Genomic DNA, 15,625 nt, shown 5'->3' on the forward strand with positions numbered 1-15,625 from the left:
TGAATGTGGGAGGGAGCTGTGTCATTAATATGGGACATGACCAGGGCTGTTTTTTATGAATAAGGGGCGTGTTCAGGACTGTTTTATGAATATGGGGCGGTGACCAGGGCTGTCTGATGAATATGGGGCGGGGTCAGGGCTGTCTCATGAATATGGGGCGTGGTCACGGCTGTCTCATGAAGACGGAGGCAATGGTCATGAGTACGGAGGGGGGGGGGGGGGCGTGGCCAGGCCCCATCTCATGAATATGGGGAGCGTGGCAGGCGCTGTGAGCGGAGAGGGCGTGTCCGTGGCCTGTGATCGACAGCGGGCGGCGAGGGCCCTGCGGCGTCGCCATGGTGACGTGGCCTACCTCCCCCCCCCCATCTCTGCCTCCCGCCGCTCACCTCCAAACATGGCACCCGTGTATGACAGGCCAGGCTACTGGGGAGAGCCCACCTCAACGCTGGACTGGTGCGAGGAGAATTACGCCGTGTCCTTTTACGTGGCCGAGTTCTGTAAGTTTATTTATTATTATTATTTTTAATTTACAAAAATATATATCTACACACGTCTGAAGAAGGGTCTCGACCCGAAACGTCACCCATTCGTCCTTCTCTCCTGAGATGCTGCCTGACCCGCTGAGTTACTCCAGCATTTTGTGAATAAATACCTTCGATTTGTACCAGCATCTGCAGTTATTGTCTTATACTATCTACACACACACATATATATTTATCTTAATTAGTTATTACCGGCTTTACAGTGTGTGACAGGAAGGCTGCTGTCTAGGCCTAACTCCCGCCATTCTCACCACTAGAAATAAATGCAAACTTGCATCCCTCCGGACGCTTTTATTTTTGCAAAAACATTTTCCAGACATCGATGCACACATTTTGTTTTAAATGTGCGGGGTTCTGGCGACTGTAATTGCGCTTGTGGCAGCCTCACAAGTCTCCCCTGCCTTCCCTTGCCAAGCCTTTTGCAAGTTGGGAATTGTTACTTTCACATGTTTTCGCCTTAAAAAAGATTCCTCAGCGTGTTAGTGGGGGGGATCTAATTTTCTGCACGCATGCATTCCTGTCGGCGAGGAAGGTCTGTTTGCCCTTGTGCACTTCGTGTGTCCTTTAATTGACTTCACTCAGTGTGCAGCTACATTGTATGTGATATAAATATCACCTGGAAACGGTGGGAGTGTTTGCTCGTTCAAGAGTCAAGTCAAGGGTGTTTAATTGTCATTTTGTACCGACAATGGAACAAATAAATCCTTACACTTGTAGCAGAACAGGCCAGCAGTAAACGCATACACAGATAATTAATAATAAGCAAAATAGTGTTGCATAAAATTATGTTTGCCTCTTTTAAACACAATTCTTGGCACAATTCTATTCTCTGTTTCCTAATTAACATCTGTATTTGGGACCTGGGACCAGGTGACATCTGTTGCCAAAGCCTAGTTGCACTAGGATGATGGACTGTCATTGTATGTGGAGTTGCAAGCAATGTTAGTATTTATTGTCCTTGAACCTTTAAAAGTCTTGATTTGATAGTTAAAAGTCAACTGGGCTGTTAACTTGTTAGAATGTTTCATTTAGTATATTTTTGTCACGTGTACTGAGGTATAGTGAAAGACATTTGTTCACAAAATGCTGGAGTAACTCAGCAGGTCAGGCAGCATCTCAGGAGAGAAGGAATGGCCGATGTTTTGGGTCGAGACCCTTCTTCAGACTGAAGAAAGGCATATTTGTTGCCTGCTTTACAGTCAGCGAAAAGGCTATATGTGATTACAAATAAGCCATCTGCATCCTAAACATACAGGATAAAGGGAATAATGTTTAGTGCAAGGATAAATCTGATTAAAGGTAATTCGAGGGTCTCCAATGAGATAGATGGTAGGTCGGGACCACTCTCTAGTCAGTGTTGGAGACACTAGTCCGTGTTGGTTCATCCTAGGACGAGGGAGTGGTCCTGATAAAGCTGGGAAGAAACTGACCCTGAATCAAGAGGTGTGAGTTTTCACACTTCTGTACCTCTTGCCTGATGGGAGAGGGAAGAGGTGCAGTGACCAGGGTGAGACGTCCTTGATTATGCAGGTGACCTTGCCGAGGTGGCATGAAGTGTAGATGGAGTTAATGGAAGGGAGGATGGTTTGTGTGATGGTCTGGGCTACATCCACAATGTTCTGCAATTTCTTGCTGTCTGCATGGAACTGTTCCCAAACCATGCTGTAATGCATCTCGGAAAATGATTTCTACAGCGCATCTGTAGAGGTTGCTGAGATTTGTTGGGGACATGCCGAACTTAAGCCTTCTAAGGCCATTGCTTTGGTATGTCTGGTCCAGGGCAAGCTGCTGGTTATATTTTTGAGATACAACATGGAAAAAGGACCTTTGCCACCCAATGATCTCTTGTTTACACTAGTTCTATGTTATCCCACCACCTATATATTGGGGGCAATTTTATAGATACCAATTAACCTATAAACCCACTTGTCTTTGGATGTGGGAGAAAACCTGGAGGAAACCCAAGTGGTCACAGGGCGGTACGGTGGCGCAGCGGTAGAGTTGCTGCCTTACAGCGAATGCAGCGCTGGAGACTCAGGTTCGATCCTGACTACGGGCGCCGTCTGTACGGAGTTTGTACGTTCTCCCCGTGACCTGCGTGGGTTTTCTCCGAGTTCTTCGGTTTCCTCCCACACTCCAAAGACGTGCAGGTATGTAGGTTAATTGACTGGGTAAATGTAAAAACTGTCCCTAGTGTGTGTAGGATAGTGTTAATGTGCGGGGATCGCTGGGCGGCGCGGACTCGGTGGACCGAAGGGCCTGTTTCCGCGCTGTATCTCTAAATCTAATTAAAAAATCTAAATGTGCAGACTCCACACAGCACCTGAGGTCAGGACAGAACCCGGGTCTCTTGCACTGTGAGGCAGCAGCTCTACCAGCTGTGCCGCTGTGTCGCTCATGGGCAGGGGTATCAAACTTTTGACTCTTGTCATGGTAGGATGGTTTTGTATGTTTAAGCTCACGGAGGCACAACATTTTTACTTGTATTTTCTTTAATGGAAGCCATTGAACTGTAAAATTGTTGCAGTACAATGCACCTTTGGTGGTCGTGGATTCAACCAAAATAGAAGATATGTGAAAGCATAATGTTTCCTTTCAGAGGTCTGATGAAAGGTATCATTGACCTGAACTATTATCTCTGTCCCTCTCCCCTTTGATGTTTCCTGGTCAATTGAGCATCCCCAACATTTTTGTTTTTAGTTTGGATTTCCAGCATTTAAACTTTTTGCTTTAAGTAGATCAATACAAGCGATAGCTAACCCAGTTTATCTTTGAGGTATGATTCATGAGGAAAGTGAAGTGAGAGAGGACTGAGGAGGATTCTTGTGCAATCCGGCAAGGCCAACTCAGTGGCCGGTTAGCTATGCGCCAGCTGTGTACACTCATAGAATGATTACGGCGCAGAATTAGACCATTTGCCTCTTCATATCCGTGTCATCTCTCTACCAGAGTGACTCATTGGTTTAAGGGCCCATCCCTTTCTCCATTTCCTTGCAAACTTTCCCTACCCATACATTTAACCGGTTCCCTTTTGAAGGCCACAATGGAACCTTTCTCCACCACATATTTAGACATAAAAGACACAAAATACTGGAGTAACTCAGCGGGTCAGTCAGCATCTCTGGAGAACCTGGACGGGGATGTTTCAGGTCTGGACCTTTCTTTAGACATCTGCAGGCTGTGCATTCCACTTTCCAACCACATGCAGTGTGTGCTTAGTTTAACAAAAGTTTTTTCACGTGACTCTCCTCTTCCTGTTATTTCATACCATGACGTCTAGTCCTTGACCACCCTGTAGCCTCCCATTATTGATTCTGTAAAGACTCCTTGACATTTTACCTACTTTTCTTTAAATCTGCTTTCAATCTTCTCTTGAAAGAAAAGGGTCTCAGCTTCTCTAATCCATCCTTGTTAACTGGGCCATATCTCACTTAACTTGAGCAATATCTCAAATAGTTTCTGGACCTCCTTAAATGACCCCAGCCTTCCCACAGTGGCACCATCTAAATTGAACAGGATCCTTTGGATGAGGCCTGGCCAGTGTTATGTTGTCTGTTGGCCAATCTTTTTGTATTAATGCCATCAATGCCACTTTTATTCCACGCGATCCAACTTTTGCTGATAAGCCCGTTACGTGACACCTTATCAAAAGCCTTCTCTAATTCTGCAGTTGTCTTGCAAACTCTCGCAACAATAATGGCTTCATCAAAACATTCTGTCAAATTGGTTAAATATGATTTGCCCTCAATAAATCTGTGGTTTGCCTTAATTAATACATTCTCCTTCAAGTTTGGGTTCATGTTCCAAATCAATGTTCCAAAAAGCTAATTTCCCCTGCCCCCTCCCCTTCTGAATCCCCATAGTTTCTGAGCTTACATTTTTGGATCAGATTAGAAACACTTTCATTGAGATTGATCGTGGGGAAAAATTATGTATTTGTAAAGAAATGTGAGGTCGGATATTGACTTGCACCAAGTTGTTGAAAATGAAGCGTACAGTCATTTAACATATGTATGGGTTTGCTCTTCCCTGACAAAAAGGATGTGATCTTTTATTTGAACATAAGAAATAGGAGAAGTAGGCCCTTTGAACCTGTTCTGCTATTCACTAAAATTGTACATGCCCCAATCGGCATCAATTGTGCTGCAGTGGAAATAGTTGAGTGCTTCATATTAATATTACTAATATTGGCATTAATATTACTAATGATCTGTGTGGACCAGCCACATTAACGTGACAACCAATGCCACTACTTCTTCAAGAGCCTGAGGAAATTCAGCATAATTTACAAATTGCTACAGATGCACCTTAGAAAAAATACTGCATCACAGCTTGGTTTGTGGAAAAGCTCTGTCCAAGGCCACAAGAAATTACCGAGAGTTGTGGATGTAGCCCAGTCCATCACACAGACCCGACTCGCAACCACCGACTCCATCTACATTTCATGCTGCCTTTGAAAAGCAGCCAATGTAATCGGACATCCCACCCCGGTTATTCCTCCCTCTCACAGCTCCTGTCAGGCTGAAGGTACAGAACTTGAAAGCGTGGACCACCAGACTCTGGGATGGATTCTATAAGAAAATAACTGCAGATGCTGGTACAAATCGATTTATTCACAAAATGCTGGAGTAACTCAGCAGGTCAGGCAGCATCTCGGGAGAGAAGGAATGGGTGACGTTTCGGGTCGAGACCCTTCTTCAGACTGATGTCAAGGGGGCGGGACAAAGGAAGGATATAGGTGGAGACAGGAAGATAGAGGGAGATCTGGGCCACCGGGAGATCAGTTTTGTTAATGCGGACCGAGCGCCGAGCCTGCGCTTGGTTTCGCCGATATAAATAAGTTGACATCTAGAGCAGCGGATGCAATAGATGAGGTTGGAGGAGGTGCAGGTGAACCTCTGTCTCACCTGGAAAGACTGTTTGGGTCCTTTGATACTGGGATGGATTCTTCCCCTCTGTTACCCAGTTCCTGAACAGTCCTGGCATTAGCTAGGCTTTAGTCTGATTCACCTCCACCCCATCACAGACATTAGAATTTGTCTGTGGAACTGATGTGCTGCAATGCTGACACTATATTCTGCACTCTATCTTTCCCTTTGCTCTACCTATTGTACTTGAGTTTAACGACTGAATGTACAGTATTACCTGACCTAACTGGATAGAATGCAAAACTAAGTTTTTCACTGTACCTCAGTACACATGACAATAATAAACATAAACCTAAATCTCATAGCTGATTTTTTAGCTCAGTCCTATTTTCTTGTACTATCCATATATTTCCTGATTATTCTAAAATCTATTAATATAATTTTTGATCAATCTGTGGCTGCGTCTCTACAACTTTCTGGGGTAGGGAATACCAAAAATATTTCACTTTCTGAACGAATAAATGTCTTTGCCTCTCAGAGGAAAATAGCCTGCCCATTACTCTGAAACTAAACTGTTATTCCAGTTTCCTCTGCCGTCCCTAGTTCCAAAATGCCACTGGGCTGGATTTTGATCCATCATTAGTGAAAGAATAGCAAGTAATTCCAGGAAACAAAATACTGTGCTGACACGGGAAATCTGAAGTAAATCAGAAAATGCTGGCAATACGAAGGACTAGGGAAAGCATTTATAAGTTCATAAGTTATAGGAGCAAAATTAGGCCATTCGGCGCATCTTCTACTCCGCCATTCAATCATATCATAGCTAATCTATCTTTCCCTCTCAACCCCATTCTCCTGCCTTCTCCCCATAAGGGAGATTCAAAGCTAATCTTTCATCAGAAGTGTAATGGTGTTTCCCTGCACTTGCTCTCCTTTATGCTCACAGATGGTAGTGATTGCAGCTTTTGGGGTGTAATAGCAATTGCACGCTGCAGCCATGATGAGGTGGTTGCAAGTTTATGGTTGTGTTTGGGTGAATTTTGCCTTACATTACACATAGACCTGTCCAGACAAGCAGAGAATATTGAAATATATTACTGAATTGTGCAATATGGGTGAAAGAGACACCTTGGGATGTTGAACAAAGTCACTTGCTGAAAGAAACCAGCTTCTGATATAATTCCCAGGGTAATTCCCAAGGAATGGTGGCCAAACGGCTCTGTTGACAGTCTATATCAAATACATCTGACCCAAAACGTCACCTGTTCTTTTTCTCCGGAGATGCTGCCTGCCCTGCTGAGTTACTCCAGCATTTTGTGTCTATTTACATAGGACGCAGATTAATTGCTACTTGTTAGTTGAAGTCTGGATTTTCTCCAGGTTTGGTGCTGTAGGCATGGACTGGTTAATTATCTGAAACAGTCTGTTGGAATTCTACATTGAGCTGGATACTGCCAAATCATTATTGATCAGCCCCATTTACAACATATTCATAAATGAGAGGAGCAGAATTAGGCCCATCAAGGCTACTTCACCATTCAATCATGGCTGTTCTCTTTCTCTCTTAACCCCATTTTCCTGTCTTCTCCCCATAACCCCCGACACCCATACAAATCAAGTATCTTTCTATCTTTGCCTTCAAAATATCCATTGACTTGGCCTCCACAGTGTTCTGTAGCAATGAATTCCACAGATTCACCACCCTCTGAGTAAAGAAATTCTTCCATCCTAAAGGAACGTCCTTTTATTCTGAGGCTATGACCTCTGGTCCTATTCTCTCTCACCAGTGGAAACATCCTCTCCACACCCTCTCTAACATGAATGATGGAGAAAGGTTTGGGAATAAGACCCTGAGCAATTGAATCTTTCTTTCTTGATGCTAGGTATAACTTCAGACATTGGCAATACCTCCTCCCCTTTGAATAGTTTTATTCAAACACCTTGGTCCCATTATCTTTTTGCTGGTTGGAAGTAAGTTGCTCTGACATGACTGTCAGAGCTTTTGTGTAGGAAAGAACTGCAGATGTTGGTTTAAATCGAAGGTAGGCACAAAATGCTGGAATAACTCAGTGGGACAGGAGGCATCTCAGGAGAGAAGAAATGGGCGACGTTTAGGGTCGAGACCCTTCTGCAGACTGATGTCAGGGGAGCGGGTGGGACAGAGATAGAATGTAGTCGGAGACAGTAAGACTGGTGGGAGAACTGGGAAGGGGAAGGAAGGGGATAGAGAGAGAGGGAAAGCAAGGGCTATTTGAAGTTAGAGAAGTCAATGTTCATACCGCTGGGGTGTAAGCTGCCCAAGCGAAATATGAGGTGCTGTTCCTCCAATTTGCACTGGGACTCACTCTGACAATGGAGGAGGCCCAGGACAGAAAGGTCAGATTGGGAATGGGAGGGGGAGTTAAAGTGCTGAGCAACTGGGTCTTGTGTTCTATGGAGTGAACATATCTGGGCATTTATCCATATTACCAGATAGATGCCAGTGCTGTAGCTATTCTGGAACAGTAAAGCTATACAATCTATTCTATCAATGCAAGGTCACCTTGCATTAATTAAAATACTGGGTGGGTAAAGGTGTTAACGTGGATGTCTTTATGATTAAATACATTTAACAAACTGCAAAATTATGACAATGTTAAATGTCCATGGCAGCCTCATTGGGTTGTGATCAAAATTTGTTGTGTACTTTCAGTAAGAATTGTTTTTTGTTTGACATTTCCAGCCCTTCCTTTTTTAAATTTCAGGCAGCTTGCATTTAAATAGAATGACCTTTTGTTTTCCTCATAGCCTATTCTTCTGTGTTTTTCGAGGTTTATGTGATTTCAATAAATCAGTTAGCTACTTGCCACTGAATGGGAGACACACAGTTCAATGATACTTTATTGTATCATTGTATTGTGCCTATTCATAAGCAAGTTGCTTCAGATACTGCAGATGCTGGAATCTTGAGCAAAACGCAAGGTGCTGCAGGAGCTCAGTGGGTCAGACAGCATCTTCAGACGGTCGGAAGAACGGTTCCAGCCCAAACCGTTACCTGTCCGTTACCTCCTCAGACGCTACCTGGTCTGCTGAGTTCCTCCAGCCCTTTGTTTTTTGCTTGTGATGAAGATTGGTGCACTTTACTCGCTTCTTCCACCCCAGATGCTGGATGTGGTCAGTGCTGTCATCGTTACTGTGGTTCCAGGAATGTTTCCACCTCCATGTTAACCAACTGCCTTAGCTTATACTGTAATCGGAGAATGGTGGGCTGTGCACTAACTTTTGAAAGCATTAGTAGGAAATCTTGGCTAAAGATTTGTGCCATGCAATAGAAATATTGTACTTTGAAATCACTTGTTTGCCTTTTCAACTGGATGTAATTTTTCTTTTTGGGTTAATGGATCTGTAAAGCTGCAACAAGTAAGAATTTAATTGTTCCATTACGTGACTATTGAACACTCATGACTAATTCCAAAGAGAAGTCTGCAGATTCTCCTTAATGTTCAGTCCAGCATTTATTGCTCAGTCCTAATTTTTAAAGTAAATTATTTGGTTATTATCACATTGCTGTGAAAATGAATTTACCGCTGTGGAATAGATAGGGTAAATGCACAGAGCATTTTACAAAGAGTAGGAGAATCAAGAACCAGAAAACATTGGTTTAAGGTGAGAAGCGAATGATTTAATAGGAACTTGAAGGGCAAATGTATGTTTTCAGTGTTCTTTAGCTTGTTTTGGGGGGGGGGGGAGTTGGGGGAAACTTTTTCTAATCTGTTACCTCGACAGAGATGCGATTTGTTTTTTTTTCCGTATCGTATCTACGTCCGCACTGCGGCCTAACATCGAAGAGTTGGTGGCCTTTGCTGGAGACCAATTTTGAGAGCTTCACCGTGGGTTCCTGCGGGACTTTAACATCACGGAACTCGCGATCCCTTTGCCAGGAATCGACCTCTGAGCTCTACCACGGGAGTCTGCGGGACTTTAACATCACGGAGCTGGTGGTCTCTGGTCGGAGACCGACTTCGGGAACTCTGACTGCGGGGGCTTCGACCGCCCCAACTGCGGGGGCTTCGACCACCCCGACTGCGGATGGTTCGATTGCCCCGACCATGGGAGTATAAAAGAAGAAGTAGATTGGAATTTATTGCCTTCCATCACAGTAAGGAACGTGGGGAATCCGCTGTGGTGGATGTTTATGTTAACTTTTATGTAGTTGTGTGTCTTGTTGCTTTTTTTTTTAGTATGGCTGCATGGTAATTCGAATTTCACTGTACCTTAATTGGTACACGTGAACAATAAACTGACCTTGAAACCTTGAACTTTTTCACACAAAGGATGGTGGTTCATGGAATGAGCTGCCAGAGGAGGTAGTTGAGGCAGGCCCTATCACAACATTTCAAAGACATTTGGATAGATGGATAGGAAAGTTTAGACGGATGTGGGCCAAATGCAGGCACATGGGACGACCAGTGTCGATGGAGCATCTTGGTCGGCATTGGATTGAGCCAAAGGATCTGTTTCCATGCTGTATGACTCGATGACATGCATGTTGATTTTTGTACTGTGGGATTTGTGAAGAACATGAAAGGCACTAAAGATTTACACGCACGATACCTTCCCTGGCCTCTCGGCATCCTTGCCAGATGATGTACTGTCATACAATGAGTAATATTATTGCAAAGAAATTGATTTGAGAAAATGCTGCAGCCAGAATCCCTGAGAAAATTCAACTGATCAATTTTGAACGTGTCTTGGAAGTTAATAGTCAAAGATAGACACAAAATACTCAAGTAATTCAGCAGGACAGGTAGCATCATTGGAGAGAAAGGAATGGGTGACATTTCGGGTCGAGACCCTTCTTCAGACTGGTTAGGGAAACGAGACATATAGACGGTGATGTGGAGAGATAAAGAACAATGAATAAAAGATGTGCAAGAAAGAAGCGATGATAAGCTGTTTGTAGGGTGAAAATGAGAAGCTAGTGCGAATTGGGTGGGGGAGGGATAGAGAGAAGGAATGCTGGGGCTACCTGAAGTGAGACGGGTGTTGTAAGAAAATAACTGCAGATACTGGTACAAATCAAAGTTATTTATTTCACAAAGTGCTTGAGTAACTCAGCAGGTCAGGCAGCATCTCAGGAGAGAAGGAATGGGTGACGTTTCGGGTCGAGACCCTTCTTCAGACTGATGTTCAGAATGATTCTTCAGACTTGAGACAGATGTTGCATCGTTTGCGGTTGCAGGGGAAGGTACCTGGGGAAGGGGTGGTTTGGGTGGGAAGGGATGAGTTAACCAGGTCGTTGTAAAGTGACTCTGAAGAAGTGGGGTTATATAGATACTGAAGATGTCATCTGCATATGTGGCACTGAACCACAAGCTATGGAGCACCAATTGAGATGTCCTCTATTGGAGCATGAGTGCAAAGCTGAAGACCTCAGAGAACAATGACATTGCTAAGAGTTGTGTTCAGTTTTGGCAGAAACACAATATCTAGCATGTGTGGACACGATAAGAAGAAGAACCAGGGAGTTGCGGAGGGAACGGTCTCTGCGGAAGGCGGAAAGGGGTGGAAATGGGAAAATGTGGCTAGTGATGGGATCCCGTTGGAGGTGGCGGAAACTTCAGAGGATTATGTGTTGTATGCGATGGAGGATGAGGTGGAAGGTATGGACTAGGGGGACTCTGTCTCTGTTGCGACTAGGGGGAGGGGGAGCAAAGGCAGAGCTGCGGGGTACCGAGGAGACACGAGTGAGGGCCTCGTCTATGATGGGAGAGGGGAACCCCTGTTCCCTAAAGCATGAGGACATCTCGGATGTTCTAGTATGGAACACCTCATCTTGGGTGCAGATGCAGCGTAGACGGAGGAATTGGGAGTAGGGGATGGAGTCTTTGCAGGAAGCAGGGTGGGAAGAAGTGTAGTTGTGGGAGTCAGTGGGTTTGTGATGGATATCAGTCAACAGTCTATTACCTATGATGGAGACTCTGAAATCAAGAAAGGGGTGGGAGGTGTCGTGGATGGTCCAAGTAAATTTGAGTGCAGGATGAAAATTGGTGGTGAAGTTGAAGTCCATGAGTTCTGCATGGGTGCAGGAGGTAGCACTGATGCAGTCATTATTGTAACGGAGATAGAGTTCGGGGATAGGGCCAGTGCACGCCTGGAACAGGGATTGTTCAACGTACCCTACAAAGAGGCAGGTCTTGCTGAAGCCCATGCGGGTGCCCATAGCTACGCCTTGAACTTGGAGGATGTGGGAGGAGTCAAAGGAGTTGTTGAGGGTGAGGACCAGCTCCGCTAGGCGAAGGAAAATGTTAGTAGAGGGAAATTGGATGGTTCTGCGGTGGACGAAGAAACGGAGGGCTTTAAGGCCTTCTTGGTGGGGGATGGAGGTGTAGAGCGGCTGAACGTCCATAGTAAAGATGAGGGAGTGGGGGTTGGGAAAGCGGAAGTCATTAAGGAAACAAAGGGCATGCGAGGTATCTCGGAAATAGGTCGGGCAAGATTGGACCGGGGGTATAGGATGGAATCGAGGTATGTGGAAATTATTTCCGTGGGACAGGAGCAGGCTGAAACAATGGGTCTGCCAGGGCAGTTGTGTTTGTGGATTTTGGGGCTGTGCGGGGCTGGGAAACTATAAGGTTGGAGGCTGTGGAAGGCAGACAGCCGGAAGTGATGAAATCAGTAATGGGGTTTGAGCCCCGACGTGCAGCGGCAGCTTCTTCGCCCGCCCCGGATCGCGGGGCTTGGGTCGGCCCGCTGCGAACCTTTCACCGTCCAGCGCGGCCTGGAAAGTTCAACAGCCTGACCGCGGGAGAAGACGGCAGGGTAAGAGAAATGACATTCTGGCCTTCCATCACAGTGAGGAGGGGACTGGAGGAGACTCATTGTGATGGATGTTTCTTTTTTTTTGTTTTGTGTTGGTTTGTGGTTGTGTAATTGCTTATTTTATTGCTCTTACTGTTGGACTGTGGGTGACGGAATCTCGTCCACAAGACTTGTTTTTTGGATGACAATAAAGGTAATTCTGATTCTGATTAAGGCCTGGTGCTCATCTGTGGGATAATGGTCCAAGGATAAGCAGGAGGAGGTGTCTAAGAGTTGTCGTCAGAGTTGTCGCCTGGCCTCAGCCCGGTAGAGGTCAGCGCGCCAGACTACCATGGCACCTCCCTTATCGGCGTGTTTGATTATAATGTCAGGGTTGCTGCCGAGTGAGCGGAGGGCTGTGTGTTCAGAGGGGGTGAGGTTCGAGTAGGTAATTTCAGAGGGAGTTAATAGTCAAGTTGAGTTTATTGTCGTATGCATGTACCGGGGCGGTGCAGGTATAATGAAAATCTTGCTTGTAGCTTCATCACAGGCACAGAGACACACAAACATAAATTATATTAAAATTATACTGGTGCAATGCACATTTAGAAAACAAGAGGTGGTCTTGTAGTGCAGGAAGAAGCTGCAGATGGTGGTTACACTGAAAACGCTGGAGTAACTCAGCGGGACAGGCAACATCGCTGGAGAGAAGGATTGTGTGACTTGTGTCGGGACCCTTGAGTCACGACCCAAAACGTCACCCATTTCTTCTCTCCAGAGATATGCTGCCTGTCTCACCGGGTTACTCTAGCATTTTGTGTCTAGGTGGTCTTGTAGTGTTCCGTTGCCATGGTAGGATTAGGGTTAATTCAAGAACGTAAAGATCAATTCTAGAAAACGCTGGTTGTAGCAAAGTGAACTTGGAAACAGGCCTTTCAGCCCACCAAGTCCACGCCAACCAACGATCACCCCATACTCTCATTCTCTCGTGTTGAGGAGAAGATAGAATAGCTTAAACATGGATCACAAGATTCAGGAATAGTTTCATCTCTGCTGTTACCAAACCCTTGAACAGAGTTTTGTATGCTAAGATAGACACAAAATACTGGAGTAACTCAGCGGGACTGGCAGCATCACCAGAGAGAAGGAATGAGTGTCGTTTCGGGTTGAGATCCTTCAGCTAAGGATGTATTCCTGATCTTCCAATCTACCTTGTTGCAGCACACGTTTTTTAATGTAACTGTAACTACCTGTTGTACTCGTGTATGCTCTGCTTGGATAGTACGCAAAACAATTTTTCATTGCATCCCGGACACGTGACGGAAATTACCAATGGCAATACCATTTCGTCAATAAACTGTTTTCAACCTGAATCATTAATTCTGTTTTCTTTCTACTTATGCTGCCTGACCTGCTTAGTGCTTCCAACATATCTGCTTTTATTTAGAAGCAGTGGTGGCTTGTTGCTGAAGGTGCTGAGTTTTGCTTGCTGCATCTATGGTTACTTGGCTTTGTGTGGGCATCAGAATTTTAAAACTAACATTTCCCCCTGTTGAACAAAAGTACCATTTGACCATTTTGCAGAGTAATCCATTGAAAAGAGCGTGACTGAATCCTCGTGACTTACTCGGCTGATTGTTATATTGAAGCAATTTTTTTTGTGATTGCTGATGCTTTGTGGTGGAATAGCTGATCACAGCTGATGCCGATTTGGGTATTGTAGGTGGTGATGGAGGAACAAGATAAATTCCCTTTCCCAAATGATATCTGGAGTTTACCAGAATAGTGCCTGGATTAGAGCGTATTAATCACAGGGAGAGACAATAGACAATAGGTGCAGGAGGAGGCCATTCGGCCCTTTGAGCCAGCACTGAATTTCAATGTGATCATGGCTGATCATTCTCAATCAGTACCGCGTTCCTGCTTTCTCCCCATACCCCCTGACTCCGCTATCCTTAAGAGCTCTATCTAGCTCTCTTGAATGCATTCAGAGAATTGGCCTCCACTGACTTCTGAGGCAGAGAATTCCACAGGTTCACAACTCTCTGACTGAAAAAGTTTTTCCTTATTCTTAAACTGTGGCCCCTTGTTCTGGACTACCCCAACATTGGGAACATGCTTCCTGCCTCTAACGTGTCCAACCTCTTAATAATCTTATACGTTTCGATAAGATCCCCTCTCATCCTTCTAAATTCCAGTGTATACAAACCTAGTCGCTCCAGTCTTTCAACATATGACAGTCCCGCCATTCTGGGAATTAACCTAGTAAACCTACACTGCACGCCCTCAATAGCAAGAATATCCTTCCTCAAATTTGGAGACCAAAACTGCACACAGTACTCCAGGTGCAGTCTCACTAGGGCCCTGTACAACTGCAGAAGGACCTCAACTCCTCTTGTTATGAAGGCCAACATTCCATTGGCTTTCTTCACGGTTGGATAAACTTTGATTGTTTTTTCTGGAACACCCGAAATGTCACCCTTTCCTTCTCTCTAGTGATGCTGCCTGTCCCGCTGAGTTACTCCAGCTTTTTGTGTCTATCTTTTGTTTCATATTTTCTTGTTCTTCCTCTCTTCCTTCTGTCAAGGAGCACAGTTTTGTATTGTTCAGTTTTGGTTCTACCTTTTAATGATTTTAATGACCTTGGAAGTTCTGCTGGATTCCCTCTTAATCATTCCTGTTCCACAGAAAACAATTACAACTTCTCCAGCGCAAGGCCTGTGTGGGTTATGAGTGGCTCGTACATATGAACGAGCTCCTATAAATATTATTAACGAGACCAAGTGGACCCGTTGGTCCAAGTGGCCCAAACCTCTCCTGCATTGGTGCAGCACCCTCTCCTCCAGCCTTGCCCTCTCCACCCCCACCCTCCCTTCTCCCCCCCCACCCTCCCTTCTCCCCCCCCACCTTCCCTTCTCCCCCCCCACCCTCCCTTCTCCCCCCCCACCCTCCCTTCTCCCCCCCACCCTCCCTTCTCCTCCCCCACCCTCCCTTCTCCCCCCCCCACCCTCCCTTCTCCCCCCCCCACCCTCCCTTCTCCCCCCCCACCCTCCCTTCTCCCCCCCCACCCTCCCTTCTCCCCCCCCCACCCTCCCTTCTCCCCCCCACCCTCCCTTCTCCCCCCCCCACCCTCCCTTCTCCCCCCCCCACCCTCCCTTCTCCCCCCCACCCTCCCTTCTCCCCCCCACCCTCCCTTCTCCCCCCCACCCTCCCTTCTCCCCCCCACCCTCCCTTCTCCCCCCCACCCTCCCTTCTCCCCCCCACCCTCCCTTCTCCCCCCCCCACCCTCCCTTCTCCCCCCCCCACCCTCCCTTCTCCCCCCCCACCCTCCCTTCTCCCCCCCCACCCTCCCTTCTCCCCCCCACCCTCCCTTCTCCCCCCCCCACCCTCCCTTCTCCCCCCCCCACCCTCCCTTCTCCCCCCCCACCCTCCTTC

At 46.0% G+C, this 15,625-nt stretch overlaps 1 protein-coding gene across 1 annotated transcript in view; it reads left to right on the top strand.

Annotated features, from left to right (window-relative positions):
• The first annotated feature begins 329 nt into the window (after positions 1–329).
• acer3 (alkaline ceramidase 3) overlaps positions 330–15,625 on the top strand; it is a 159,955-nt gene continuing 144,659 nt past the window's right edge. Inside the window, exon 1 of the mRNA XM_078402009.1 lies at positions 330–497. Within this exon, the coding sequence (XP_078258135.1) occupies positions 395–497 (103 nt within the window). The 5' untranslated portion in view covers positions 330–394. The remainder of the gene's footprint in view (positions 498–15,625) is intronic.

This window comes from Rhinoraja longicauda, chromosome 7 (genome assembly GCF_053455715.1).
Source record: "Rhinoraja longicauda isolate Sanriku21f chromosome 7, sRhiLon1.1, whole genome shotgun sequence".
Taxonomy (NCBI): Eukaryota; Metazoa; Chordata; class Chondrichthyes; order Rajiformes; family Arhynchobatidae; genus Rhinoraja; species Rhinoraja longicauda.